Raw genomic sequence first — 15,078 nt, forward strand, 5'->3', positions numbered from 1 at the left:
CTTTCCAGCTATAATATATAACCCCCAAACATATTACTGGAATAAAAAAAAACTTTTATCATTTTTCATACTGTGGCATTATTATTATATAGCACTTATGGTTTAACTATAGATTTGCAGCTCCTCGTATCTTTATCTAGGACCATGCGATTTAGGAGCTGAGGGAACAGAGTCATTAATCTGCTAATCCCTAGTATTATTTTCCATTCAACATTGCCTCTGCACTTTTAGTGAACAGTATATATTGGTTTTGCCAACGTATTTGCCTGATAAAACCCTTCTTCAGCAGAAACTTATTTCGTACCAGTAGAGGGAGCCCAGAACCACTTCCTGAGCTCTGCGACTGTTCAATCAAGTCCTTCAGGGATTCCCCAGGAGGAATGTAAGTTTCATCTTGCTCCAGCCCAATACTGTAATGAGGTCTGGCTTCCTGCCTTTTATACCTGAAATTTCACAAAAAAAAGCACAAAGTGGGTCACTGTGCAGGTAGATCACCAGAAAGAGATGAATACAAACAAAATGTTACTCATGCTGAGCTGTTTCATTGCCATGCACCATCAAGCTTTTATCGTGGCTCTTAGCCATACTAATGCAGTGAAATGGTGCGTAATTCCATTTTGCAAGTCATACTGCACTGCTGTCAGTCTGAAATATGTAAGGACGGTCAAACACTTTTCCACCAGCAATCTTCAATTAAAAAATAAAGTTTCACCACTACCAGTTCAAAATAAATCAAAGACTTAATAATTTAATAACAATAATGTCGTTCAAGTGTGTAGATACATCTGTAGAAAAAAACAGATACTGCAAAATGTAAAGTTCTGCCAACATTCAAAAAACGCCAAAATTAAAAAAAGGATAAAATATATGTGGAGAATGTTTGCAAATAATGAATTCCAAAATTACATCAGCAAAAGAGCTGTATTTTCAGAGCAATGCTTTTGCTCATTTTTAAGTGTACCAGATTATTATCAGGATTTTGTAAGGCAACTGTAGTCCATTAATTTGAGATAACATCAAAAAGTATTTGGCCATCTGAGGCAGAGTCTGAAATAAATATAGAAAACGATCTGTCTAAAATAATGTACATGACTGCATATGCCCAGCAGGATCGAGAGGAACATCAGAAACAGCGCATACACTCTAGATGGCGTCATTGTACATATTTTGATTATTCTAACAGCAAAAGAAAAACAAGCATTTTTTTTTTCATTAAGCATAGAGACACACAATATGATGGCAAAGTTCTCTGAAGACAACAGCTCCCCAATCACATAAACGAGTCATGAGACCATACTCAGTATTGATTGAACATATTTTTCCAGAGCTTTCTGGAAAGATGAGAAAGCCTTTCACCACTCTAGCACAGTCGTAGTTCCTGCACCACTACGGCTCCCCTCAGTTCCATATAATAACTTTGAATTGGGATAAAACTCTGAAGGAGAAGATTGAAGGAATTGCATGACTGGTGAAATGATGAGCACAGCCATTACAGGTGAGCAACTTCGCTCACTGAAGGCAATCAGTTCAATGTGTTATGCCATATGGGTCTCCTGAGCTAAAAGCATCTTCAACAAAAGGGGAAGCAACCAGAACCACCACCAATAGGTGTCTTTTTGGGAAAACCCTTTTCTATTCTGTGATTTTGTTTAAACAGGGAAGACACTCCAAAATTATAAAATGGCACTAGGAAGTGTTGTCCAGTTAGAATGGGATATGGATGTGTGAACTTAACTCCACATCACAGCCTTGCAAATATCTTCAATGGCGGCACCCGATACTGCTGTGTCCCTAATATTATGAGCATGGACATGCCCCTCTAAGGTCAAACCTACCTGGGCATAACAGAAGGAAATGTAATCTGCTATCCAGTTTGAAATGGAGTGCTCTCTCACTGGTCTATTAGGTTCAAAAAAAGAAAAAAAAAAAAAAAAAAGCAGAGTGAACCTTTTATGGACTTGAGACCATTCTAAGAGGAAGGCCACATTTCATTTGGAATCCAAGGAATGAAGAACCTTTTTACCTTTATGGAAAGGTGGCCTAAGGAAAAACGTTGGAAAGATGTTTGATTAAAGTGGAAATCCAATACTACTTTAGGCAGGTGTTTTTGATGTGTGTGTGCAACGCCACCATTTGACAATAAAATATGATAAGAGGTTAATCACTAGGGCCTCAAGCTCACTGAGTCTTTCAGTTGAAGTGATAGCCACCAACCATGGAATCTGCCAAGTCTGGTGCTTGAGGTCACATGAACCTAGAGGTTCAAAGGGAAGCTTTTATCAGTTGCATAAGAACCACGATGATGTCCCCATGACAGCACAGAAGGCTTGATGGTGACTTCACTTCAAGTAAGAACTATACCAATGACACTAGAGTAAGAGCAGAAAGATGGCTCTCTGTTACATGATGGTAATAAGCACTAATTGCACTGAGGCAGTGGTTCCCAACCCTGCCCTGGGGACCCCCCAGCCAGTCAGGTTTTCAGATATCCACAATGAATATGCATGAGAGAAAATTTGCATCCACTCGGGTTTTCAGGATATCCACAATGAATATGCATGAGAGAAAATTTGCTTGTTTTGGAGGCAGTGCATGCAAATTTTCTCTCATGCATATTCATTGTAAATATCCTGAAAACCTGATTGGCTAGGGGGGGGGCGGGTCCCCCAGGACAGGGTTGGGAACCACTGCACTGAGGTGAACTCCAAATGGATGAAATCTGTTCAAAATAAAACAGCATCACCTGGTTGACTGCTTGAATTAGGACAATTTTGTTTGCCACTTTTTCTGAAAGCTTTTTGAGTATTTAAAACTGCCTGTCACTTCAATAGATTGGTGCACAACCTCTTCTTCTGGAAAGACCAGGGGCATTGTGTGCAAAACCCTTTTCAGTAATCTCCCTAATCTAGGTTGAAAGTATATATAATTAAGAAAATATGGCAAGGAAGAATTTTGAAAGATAAATCCCAGGTTAAATTAGAATGGGAAAGCCTCCAAGACAAAGCATCTCTGAATTATATCATACAAATACCCTACTGGGATTCTCTGAATGTCCTGGCTCCATTGAGACTTCAGGGTCTATTGGGCTTTTCTCATGTGGAGCCATGATACTGGAACTACATGAACTATAGAAGTCATAAGGCCCAACATTCTCCACATTGATTAAGTTGATGTCTTCCAACTGAATTACTCTTCTCACTGTGACCATTATATTATCTGCCCTGTGGGTGGGGAGACAAATCATGGCTTGAGTTATGTTTAGCAGAGCCTCTATAAATTCTAATCAAGATGTCTGGATCCAATTGGATTTAGGGTAGCTGAAGAGCCCTAGTGACTACAACACCCAGATGGGTTGATGGATTCATTAGCTCCTGGCCCAAGATATATTCTTGACCAGTCAATCATACAAGAAGAAACCATTAGAAACCCCAACTTTTATAAAAATGCTGCAAAGACTGCAAGACAATTTTCGGTCAATATTCAAAGTGCATTCAGCGCTATTTAGCCGGATAAGCAGGACTTGTGTGGCTAAGTAGTGGCCGCTGAATATGCTCCCATGTATAAATCCCTTATACAGATACAAAATTAGTAGCATAAGCTGTGGGTGGGCAGTGGGTGGATCAGGGTGGAGCGAAGTGAGTTAGTCATACAATTTATGTGGCTAACTGTCAATATTTGGACTTAGCTGTAGAAGTTGTACAGGTAAGCTAGACTTGTCAGAGCAGGTTTAATCTTAGCCGGTTAGACTTTTCTGGCTAAGTGCTCAGTTATACGCGTATATTCAGTGGCATAGCCATTCCGCTGAACATAAATTGTGACTTAGCCGGATAAATTATAACTGGCTAAGTTACTTATCTGGCCAGTTTTGAATACTGATCCTCTTGTGAATGCTTGCAGTGCTGAGGCAAGACCAAAATGCATAGTATTGTAGACACAGACCAGCTATTAGTCAGTTTGCAGATTCTTAGCAGTGAACAGATGCATAAAGGATGTCATTGCTTATGTATTAGTCAGAATTTAGAATTTTATCCTTATTAGACTGGAAGACAGTGCCAGTCAGTATCTGATTTCTAAATCATTTACAATAGTTTTATAGCAGAAGCAGGAAGGCCTAGGTAGAGAAAGTATAACAGTCAAGTCCAATTAAGATAAGCAATTGTAATACAGTGTGGAAATCAGCAGGATTTAAATATACGAGGTAACATGTTAGGAGTTATCACCCAAGAAAAAGATATAGGTGTCATAGTGGACAATACATAGAAATCGTTGGGTCAGTGTACTACTGTGGTTAAAGCAAATAGAATGTTAGGAATTATTAGGAAGGGAATGATAAATAAAACAGAGAATGTTGTAATGCTCTGTACTGCTCTATGTTAAGACCACACCTTGAGTACTGTGTTCAATTCTTGTTGCTGCATCTCAAAAAAGATATAGATGTGCTGGAGAAGGTACAGAGAAGGGTGAACAAAATGATGAAGGGGATGGAATGGTCCCCTTTGAGGAATGGCTAAAGAGGCTGGGGCTGTTCAGTTTGGATAAGAGAAAGCTGAAGGAGGATATGATGGAGGTCTATAAAATCATGTGGACTAGAATGGGTAAATGTGAATTGGTTATTTACTCTTTCAGATAATACAAGGACTAATGGGCATGCCATGAAGTTAGCAAGTAGCACATTTAAAGCAAATTGAAGAAAATTGATTTTCACTCAATGCATAATTAAGTACTGGAATTCGTTAAGAGGATGTGGTTAAGGAAGTTAGCTTATCTGGGTTTGAAAAAAAGTTTGAACAAGTTCCTGGAGGAGAAGTCCATAAATTACTATTAATCAAGTTGAGTTAGGAAATAGCCACTGCTTATTACTGGCATTAGTAATATGAGATCTATTTAATGTTTGGGTACTTGCCGGGTACCTGTATCCTGGATTGGCCACTACTGGCAACAGCATGCTGGGCTATTTGGACCCTCAGTCTGAACCTGTATGGCAACTTCTTATGTTGTTATGACTGAGCAATGTCAAGGTGCAGGAGAGGCTTCCTGCTTTAAACTCATTTGACTCCTATTAGATACAGAATGAGCCAAGACAGGTTTGTGCTACTGAACCTGTGTTGGTACTGACATACTCTGTGCCAAAAAAGCGGGCCGATACAGTAAAATCGTGGGAGAGCGCCTGCTCTCCCGGCACGCGCACAGGCCACTCTCCTGTGCGCGCGATACAGTATTTTAATTTATGAAAATTAGGGCCAGTGGTAAAAAGAGGCACTAGGGACACTAGCGCGTCCCTAGCGCCTCTTTTTTTGACAGGAGTGGCGGCTGTCAGCGGGTTTGACAGCCGACGCTCAATTTTGCCGGCGTTGGTTCTCGAGCCCGCACGCCGGCAAAATTGAGCGTCCCGTTTTAGACCCGCGAGCTGCGGGCCTATTTCAATTTATTTTTTTCAATTTATTTTTTTTACTTTTTTTTTTTTTTACCTTTCGGGACCTCCAACTTACTATCGTCATGATAGTAAGTCGGAGGGTGCAGCGAAAAGCAGTTTTTACTGCTTTTGTGTGCATTTTCCCGGTGCCCGGAGAAACTAGCACCTACCTTTGGGTAGGCGCTAATTTCTGAAAGTAAAATGTGCGGCTTGGCTGCACATTTTACTTTCTGTATCGCGCGGGAATACCTAATAGGGCCATCAACATGCATTTGCATGTTGTGGGCGCTATTAGGTTCAGGGGGTTTGGACGCGCATTTTGGACGCTCTATTACCCCTTACTGAACAAGGGTAAAGCTAGCGCGTTCAAAACGTGCGTCCAATCGTGGGTTAGCGCACTGTACTGTATCGGCCTGAAGGAGAGGCTGAGATGAGGATAGCTTGATGCATGAAGAGTCAAGATGCCTGATGCCAGAAACTCAACAGGCTCTATGTGTCAAGTGAAAACTTTGGCAATTGTCTTATCCAACTCTACCTTAAAGAATGGCAATGCCAGCACCGAGGTTGGCCTCATAGTGAAGTGAATGTTTTCTACAGCTCTGTAGGTCAGTGAAGGCCCCAGGAATGGATCTCAGGAGAACGATATGGAATTATCTGAGCCCGAATGTAGAAATCACCTCCAGATGGGGCTACTTTGGATGATGTAGCGCCTCCTAAACCTCCTGGCTTTTTAGATTCATGTGTTGAAGAGACAAGTCAAGGCTTTAGAATGTTCATTCAATGTGACTCCCCATCAGTTCCTTGCTCAAGCAATCAAAGCCCTTGTCATCTTGGATCAAGGTGGGGGAGTAAGATTTCACTCAGCTACTTAGCTTGTCCTCTCACTAAGGAGCTAAAGAAGTTGAGAATATCTTAAGCATCAAAGGTCAGTGTGGGCCTTCAATACCAGCATAGATAAGGTGGATTTTTATTTTCTGACAAGAAGGCATGAAACCTGACCTTCCGTAATCTATTAAATTTGAAGGGTTGGGGTGGGTTTCGGCTTTCCTTTCGGGGGCAGCCAAAATAAAATCAGCCCGAACCGTGGGAAAACAAAATTTCCCGCAGTGGGCCGATAACTAAGAAGGTTCGGCCGAATCACATCTCTAATAACCAGCAATCCTAGGTTTATAAATAGGCATACTAATCCTGTGCTTAGAGTGACAGAAATCTGGGTGGTGGAATAGCTGAAGATTTGCTGCGGTTCAGCTGTTCTGAATCTCAGCAGAGAACAGCGCTTTGCTTTTTGATCCAAACCCTCCTCCTCCCACGCAACGTGCAAAGAGCAGGAGGGTAGGGGAAACAGAGTAAAGGGGTCTTTTTGGGGAGGTTAAGGAGGACGGACTGGGGGTTGAAGAGAGATGCTGGGGGATGGGGGGAGGGTTGCAATGTTTGCCAGGTGTGTATATGCCAGCTTGAATAGGAGTGTAAAGGAGATTCAAGGGGGAACTGGATTGGAGCAAACTAGGGACACCTGCCTCTCTCCCCCCCCGCCCCCAATAATTCAGATCCTCTCTCCCAGATTCTGGAACCTTCCTACATTTCCCTTCTCCCCAGATCCTGGAACCAACCCCCCCAACCCTTCCTTCCCCCTTTCCTCAATCCCATAACTCATCCTCTCCCTTCTCCCATCCAGATTCCAAACCCTCCCTCTTCTTCCTCAGGCTTTCCAATCTCCCATCCCCAGTCCTTTTTCCTAATGTTCCTCTCCTCACTATATCCCTGGCCTTCTCACCCTCTCCTTCTCCTTTCCCCATCCCCTGAGATCTCCTCCCTGTATGGATACTTGAGATCCCCTTTTCTCAGTCAATAAAAGATAATACATTGTATAAACACATGCAAGGTTGGAAAACTAATTAATTTTTATAATGTAAATTAAAAAATGGAAATGTTTGTCAATGGGCTTCAGAATGTTCACATTTTTTGCCACAGAATGTAATCCTGAGCAGCTGCAGGAAACTGTGGAGCTGTGCCTTGCACCTTCTATTCCCTATTGTCCAATTTAACAGGGGGTGTGGTGGGGAGTGGGGCAAAATCATAAGGCCCATCTAGTTCACCCAGCTCCTCTCTCTTTGCAATATCACAGATCCTGCTGATCTCCCTCACCTCAACAGGCCTGGATTTGTCAATAGGCACAAAAGGCCTGCACCTAGGGTGCCAAAAAATCTGGGGGCAGCAGGCTGGCTGAAGATTTAGTGCCTTCCAGCTGTGCTGAATCTCACTCAGAGAATAGCCCTCTGTTTCATGATTCAGTCCTTCACCTTCCAGGGAGCAGGAGAGGAAAGGAGTGAGCCTGCAGCAGATGGAGCAAATAGGATTAAGATAGATTAGGAGGGGCTTAGTAGATATTATTAGAGGGTGAGGCTGGGGAATGAGATGGGGGTTCAGCTGTGGGGGGAGGGGACTGTTAGTGTAACTGGGTTTAAAAAAAGGTTTGGATGAGTTCTTGGAAAAGTCCATTAACTGCTATTAATCAAGTTGTTTTAGAGCAGTGGTTTCTCAACCTTTCTCCCATCGTGACACACCTGACAGACCACGTTCACATGTGTGACACACTGCTCAATACAATTTACGGCGGAAATAAAAAATAAAGGTCCAGTATTATTTTTATTGTTAAGAATGACACAAGGAAAAGATACATATTCTGTCTGAACAGAAATTGCATAAATAGTAATCATCCCACACCAAAACAGCACCAATTTCCAGCACTTAACAGTAACCACCTTATCTAAGAAAAGGCAACACTGAAAATATTACACCAGGCCTTAAGATACCAATACATCTCCTATTAGGAAAACGGACCAAGTCAGGCTGCTATAGAGCCCTACACAGAAACTTCACCCCAGCAGAGAACCTTACCTGAATCACATGTGCTGACCCTCACCTAACAAAGAATAAAGAGACCAAAACACATAACTAGAAGCATGCAGACAAAAACTGAATTGGAAACCGCAACAAGCCAGAGTTTCTGTATGCAGTGCAACAAAGGAAAAAAAGAAACATCACCCATCCTTATAAAACAAATCAAGAAATATAAAATCAGTAGCAGAAAAACCATACTAACAAAAAGAACAGATTATTTCAAAACAGCGGATGAATGGAATATCCAATAATTAAAAACTCATATCAAAAATTTCTAGATACCAATAAAATATTTTGAAATAGCAGACACTAAGACCCAGTAATGAAAAATAATAAGGATACAAAAAATGTTTTGCTCTGCATACCTGGGAACGTTTAATATCCAAGTGCCCTGAGATTATTTTGAATTAGCAGGAGGAGGGATGGTTTGCTTGCAACTTTCTCCTCTCTCTCTCAATCACTCATATATACACATGCTTTTTCTCTCTCACTTATATAGGCTCTTATTTACACATTTACACACATGCTATCTATCTTTTCAGGCTTACACACACAGGCTTTCAATCACACACACATACATGCTATCCTTTTCTCTCACACACAGACTCATTCACATGCTTACAAACATGTTCTCTCTTTCTCTCATTTACACACAGGCTCTCAATCACTTACTCACATGCTCTCTCACCTAAGCCATCTCTCAATCACACACAGACACATATGCTGTCTTTCTCTCACTTTCACTCAGGCTCTCAATCACATACTCGCATGCTCTCTCACCTAAACCAGCTCTCAATCACACACATACTCTCTTTCACATGTACTGGCTCTCAATCATTCACATACATGCCATCTCACTCACACACGCTTGCTCATTCACTCACTCTCCCCTCTCCCCCGAACTAGCGGCAGCTGCAGCCTCCTCCACTTCTAACCCTAAAAGGCAGCAGCAATCTACTTCATTTTCAGCCCTCGCGGAGCAAGGAGTCCCATTGGCTGTAGGGGTTGACGACGTTCTTCGTTTTTCTCTGAGGCGCGCTGCTCATTCTTCAGTCTGCACCTCTCTTCTTTTCTTTGGGCAGATGCCGAGTGCACTAGCAAGGTCTCTTCTTCCCACGCACACACTTGCTGCTCACCACTTCCTCTTCCAGGCCGCGGGAGGGTGGGAAGAAGAGAGCATGCCTGTGCTGCTGACTCCTGCTCTCCTGCCGTGTTCCACCCGGGCTTTCAGCGATTTAAGGCCGGGAGGTAGGACCTGTCTTGCTTGGGTAGGGGGAGCAGCTGGGTCAGCAGGGGACAATGAGGTGAACTGGTTATGAGATTTATCCTTCTCATGTTCCCTTCCTTTTGTCTTTTTGAGCATTATAAGGTGTGCAATTTGGAGAATGTTTATCACATTACAAGCGATGACAATGCAGAGGGGCTGATGGAGGTATACACAAATATCACACACAGGAAGAGAGCATAGTGAAGACACTAAACGGTTTTGTGCAGGAAAGAAAAAAGGTTGAAATCTTGGAAACAACTGTGGAGATGCAGGCCATCTCTTATCATATAGTAAAAGACTTTTCTATGCTGCTGATGGTGACAGGAATGGCTACTTCTGTTCACACTAAAACTAAATTCCTTGTGTACCCATGACTCAGTCAAAGCGAGTCGATGTTCACCAGTGCTCTGAAAGGCAAATGCAGCTCTACTTGGAGTGGAGCCAAGTATGATTACAAAGACAATCAAAACAATGCAATAAAATGCAAGGAGTGTGAAAAATAGAGATCCCGTCAAGATACTATCCAAAATGTGTAACTTTTGAAAAACAATTATTGAGAGATCTTCCTTTTAAAGTTATTGAATAAAACCCAGAATGCGAAGTCTGTTATCTGAAGCCTTGAGATATTTCATAATAACTTCATATTATACACATAGGAGAAGTACTCATAGCTCTAATGAAAGAACATCATTATGTTTCAAATTAATCTTTAAATAAAGTAACTATGTTTACTTTCTAAATAATGGTCAATGTTTACCTAAAAAAAAAAAATTGCAATGGAAGGTCAACCAAGTAAAATATAGAAATAAAATGGAATTTGGGATTACTAAAAAGAAAAGTAAGAGGAAGTTTCAAAGAAAAGTTTAAACTTGTGTATTTTCTTCTCACCTGAAATAACAGAATATGAGGATGAGAGCCAGAATAATACTGCAGGCAGTCACTGAGATCAGTAAGGCCATGTGAGGAATGCTCCCATTCACAAAGTCTGGAATACAAAACGCACAATGTTGCAGAATATGTACTATGAGTAGATATACTTTAAAAAAAAAATGTGCTTTATTGAATTTTAACAAAATATCCCAAGAAAAAAAACAAACTATTACAAAATATAGAAGTACTTCACATAAACCAGTAAAAAGGGAAAAACAACCCCCAAGAAATATCTGAAACTGAGAACTAATCACACAAACCATATCGGGAAGAGTTATCAGTAAAGAAAGAGAAAACAGGAAATAGCCATTCTTACACAATTGGACCAATATTATTACCCTGAATTTTTAAGCCACCACCATGTACATCCACTTTGTTAAGCAGGAAGTTATCCAGTTGAACCACATCATAGAAAATATATCTGCTACCCTGATATTTAAGCATACACTTACAAGGAAATTTCAGCTGAAAACATTCTTCAATATCTACAACCTTCTGTTTTCTTGCCAAGAATAATTTATGGCATTGCTGTGTCTTTCTAGTTACATCAGGAAAAATAGAAATTTGACCATAGAAAACATTCTTTTAAGCTAAAAAAAAAAAAAGCTTCAATACCAATTGCTTATCAGATTCCTTAGAGAATGCCAACAAAGAGTTGCTCTATCCTCTATAGAAAAAGATGAATTCTCCAAGAAAGCTATCAAATCAAAAGGATCTTCTTTAGGGACACTTGCCACTGCCTCAGTAGGAAAAAAACAAGCAAAATGCTTTAACAACTTGAAAAAAGCCTCCCAAGCATCTCCAACAACTAGGAAAATTCAACATCCTTAAATTACATCTTCTGACGTAATTGCCCAGGTTTTCTAATCTTATGAAAATGAATATTGTCTCTCATCACATTAACACTTTTCTTAGTAACAGATGAAATCCAATCCTCAGTTTTCTCAGCATGCTCCTGAATTTTTTGAGCTTGATCATTAAGTAACACAGACACGTTACCCATTGAGTTCAACATAGAATCAAATCTGGATGGTTTCCAACATCGTGATGGTGACCCAGGGGGAATCCAGCAAGATTATAGCAGGCTTTTCCAGATGGTTCAAAGGAACAGAGGAACCCGAAAGACACAGCTAGGTTGCCTCAACTTGGGCAATGGAGCAGATTTTTCAAAACCTGCAGTCTTATCCAGCAACTCCAGGTGACTTGACCCTAGGGGGGGGGGGGGGGGGTAGTTCCATCGGGGCTAAGGGAGGTTGACACCTCTGAAAGAACGGAACCTGAAGGTCCAAGTTCAGCAGCACCTGAAACATTTTGGCTAGTAAACTGGAAAACCTCCATGGTGGGCTGAGATGCAGAGGGGACAGAAGGGGGGACCTGGTGGTAAGGTTCTCACACAGCCTTTCCTCTTTTTACCCATCAAAAGAGGTTTTTATGATGTGTTGGAAGTCTAACTGCAAAAGCATGAGGAGGGGCACGCGGCTTTGGTACGCTGCTGCACACCGCGCTTTAAGGCGCCTGCAGATGACGACACCGATGGCTCTCCCCTCTCTCGGTGGCTCTGGTGTCTTCAGTGGAGGCAGGGGGCACAGGATGGAATGTCGAGCAGGGAGACAAACAACACACTCTCCCCGAGTAGATATACTTTATGTAAACACATCAATTTCTACAACTTTTAATAATCTACAAGCCAAGTGCTATAAAAAAGGATCACAAAATCATTATTTTATATTCCTTATTTCTCAAACTGGATGCAGAAGTCAAATGACCAATTCATTTTTCTCACATTCGGGCTGATGCAGTAAAGTGCGCTCAAGCTGAGCGCACTGTTAGCCCCCATTTGGCCGCGTGTTTTCGACACCCTATTTTTACCCCTTATACGGTAAGGAGCAATAGCGCGTGGAAAACGCGTGGCCAACACCCCCCCCCCCCCCCCGAAACTAATAGTGTCCGCAACATGCAGATGCATGTTGATGGCCCTATTAGTTATTCCTGCGCAATACAGAAAGTAAAATGTGCAGCCAAGCCACACATTTTACTTTCAGAAGGCAGGCGTTAAGTTCGGCCAGCACCAGGAAAGTGTACAGAAAAGCAGAAAAAACTGCTTTTCTGTACACCCTCTGACTTAATATCATAGCATTAAGTCGGAGGCCTGTCAGCGGGTTCGAGAACCGACGCTGGTAAAGTTGAGCGTCGGCTGTCAAACCCGCTGACAGTCGCCGCTTCTGTCAAAAAGGAGGCGCTAGGGACACGCTAGTGTCCCTAGTGCCTCCTTTTACCATGGGCCCTAATTTGCATATCTTTTACTGAATCGCATGCCCAGGAGAGTGGCCTGGGCGCGCATCGGGAGAGTGGGCGCTCGCCGGCTCTCCCGCGTGTCTTACTGTATCGGCCCGTATGTAACACTGTGGGTTCCCAGGTTCCTGCCCTGTCATGACCTGCTCAGCTTTTAAAACTTCTCAAGCAGGTGAAATATGCACCAGATATAATCGGGTAAGAAATATGGTTCTAAATGGAAAGATGGACTATTTCTTTCCAGTTTTCTGAGCGGTCAAGACATGCCGAGAACTGCAACGGCTGCCTTTAATAGAGCTGCCCTGCTTAAAAGTACTTTGCTTTCTCATGAAAACAGAAGAATCCTCCTTAGTGTATGGAATAACTGGTCTGATTTGGGCTTCTGCCTGATGTAGGTAAAGTGGATGCAATCAATTTCCATTTTCCACAAATGTGCAATTCATATCCACTGCACCCGCTTCCTTATTCTTATGCGATTTACCCACATTTTGTATATCTCAACTAGAAATCCACTTCACTTATCATATCTGTAAGCAGCCAATACTTATGTATTCAGTGCTTTGATACTTTACCTGCTTTGGGTCTAACCTTTAGGAGAATGCTTGGAAATAAATAAAAAGAGTAAACCATGAAATGGCATCTGTGGTCCCTTCTATAACCTCCTCCAGGGTTTCCCTGGTGCACTCCGTGTTAGTCTCTCTCATCCAAGCTTGCAGGCACGTCTTTCAGTCTTGTTCATTCTCCCAGAGCAGGTCATTGAGAATTAAAACATAGCCAGTGTGATCAATTGGAAAGATAAATATATATTTATAGGACGGCTATCTGTGATTAATAATGGAAAAGGATGGGAATGGGTGGGTATATTGAGGGGGGTTGGTTAGAAGAAGAGAAAGGAATCTAGGTCTTTAAAAAAATAAAACAGAAAATGCACATGACAAGAAATCAAAACTTCCTCAGAACCTTTTCTTTCTCATTACTCCCGACAATCTGAAACACAGTAGTGCTATTACAGGATAGGCTGATCAGGATAGCTGCCTGCTAGTTCTCAGTGTGCTGCATTTGTATAGATGTATGAAAAAACATCAAATTTGTCAGAGGGCTTTTTTTTTTTTTTTTAAAGATTTGTTTTTACAGTTGACTCAAATATCTCTTTTTTTTTTTTTTTTTAATTACCGGAGCTCAGCCGTACCTGGCCAAGCACAGAGACAGTCTCTGGCTGCGAGAGGATGGGGAATATGCGGTCATCACTGCGCTCGGCTTCCTGCACCCCCTGCCTTTCAGCTGCCCAAGCAGCTAAGTCCATGCCAGCAAAACCAGCTTCCGGACCAAGGCACACCTCTGAGGGACCACAGAAATCACTTCAGGAATTTTTAACTGGGGGAGGGACCATTTGATATCACTGCAGGACAGCAGGGGCATTAATATTCTATCCATAATTCTCTTTCTTAAAATTGAAGCAATTTCCAATGGGGAGATGCACGTCCACTAACCGTCGAGATGGAGAATACTGGTGGGCTGAGGTCACTGCTGGGGTATATATACTGTGATGTCAGCTTTCTCCGTTCTCCATCTGCTGGTAGGTGTGCATAATCCACTTGTTCTAGATTCATCTGACTGTGCATAAAAGTCTGTGCATAAAAGACTAGGGGGCGGATTTTAAAAGCCCTGCTCGCGTAAATCCGCCCGGATTTACGCGAGCAGGGCCTTGTGTGCCGGCGCGCCTATTTTCCTTAGGCCTGCCGGCGCGCGCAGAGCCCCGGGACTCGCGTAAGTCCCGGGGTTTTTTGTCGGGGGCGTGTCGGGGGCAGGGCCGATCGACGCAGCGTTTTGGGGGCGGGCCCGGGGGCATGGTTTCGGCCCGGGGCGGTCCGGGGTCGTGGCCGCGCCCTCCGGAACTGCCCCCGGGTCGCGTCTCGGCGCGCCAGCAGCCCGCTGGCGCGCGGGGATTTACTTCTCCCTCCGAGAGGCGTAAATCCCCGGACAAAGGTAGGGGGGGGGGTTTAGATAGGGCCGGGGGGGGGGGGTGGGTTAAGTAGAGGAAGGGAGGGGAAGGTGAGGGGAGGGCGAAAGAGAGTTCCCTCCAAGGCCGCTCCGATTTCGGAGCGGCCTCGGAGGGAATGGAGGCAGGCTGCGCGGCTCGGCGCGCGCCAGCTGCCCAAAATCGGCAGCCTTGCGCGCGCCGATCCTGGATTTTAGCAGATACGCGCGGCTATGCGCGTATCTACTAAAATCCAGCGTACTTTTGTTTGCGCCTGGAGCGCGAACAAAAGTACGC

The 15,078-nt window shown here is 42.9% G+C and overlaps 1 protein-coding gene across 14 annotated transcripts in view; it reads right to left on the reverse strand.

The window, feature by feature from the left end:
• Positions 1 to 15,078, reverse strand: part of BMPR1B (bone morphogenetic protein receptor type 1B) — an 825,728-nt gene that overhangs the window by 120,279 nt on the left and 690,371 nt on the right. For all 14 annotated transcript variants that reach the window (XM_029597567.1, XM_029597542.1, XM_029597519.1 and 11 more), the window contains 2 exons: positions 10,470 to 10,566; positions 305 to 443 (listed from right to left, as the gene is read on the reverse strand). In XM_029597567.1, coding sequence (XP_029453427.1) covers positions 305 to 443; positions 10,470 to 10,566 — 236 coding nt within the window. The remainder of the gene's footprint in view (positions 1 to 304; positions 444 to 10,469; positions 10,567 to 15,078) is intronic.

This window comes from Rhinatrema bivittatum, chromosome 1, assembly GCF_901001135.1.
Source record: "Rhinatrema bivittatum chromosome 1, aRhiBiv1.1, whole genome shotgun sequence".
NCBI classification, from domain to species: Eukaryota; Metazoa; Chordata; class Amphibia; order Gymnophiona; family Rhinatrematidae; genus Rhinatrema; species Rhinatrema bivittatum.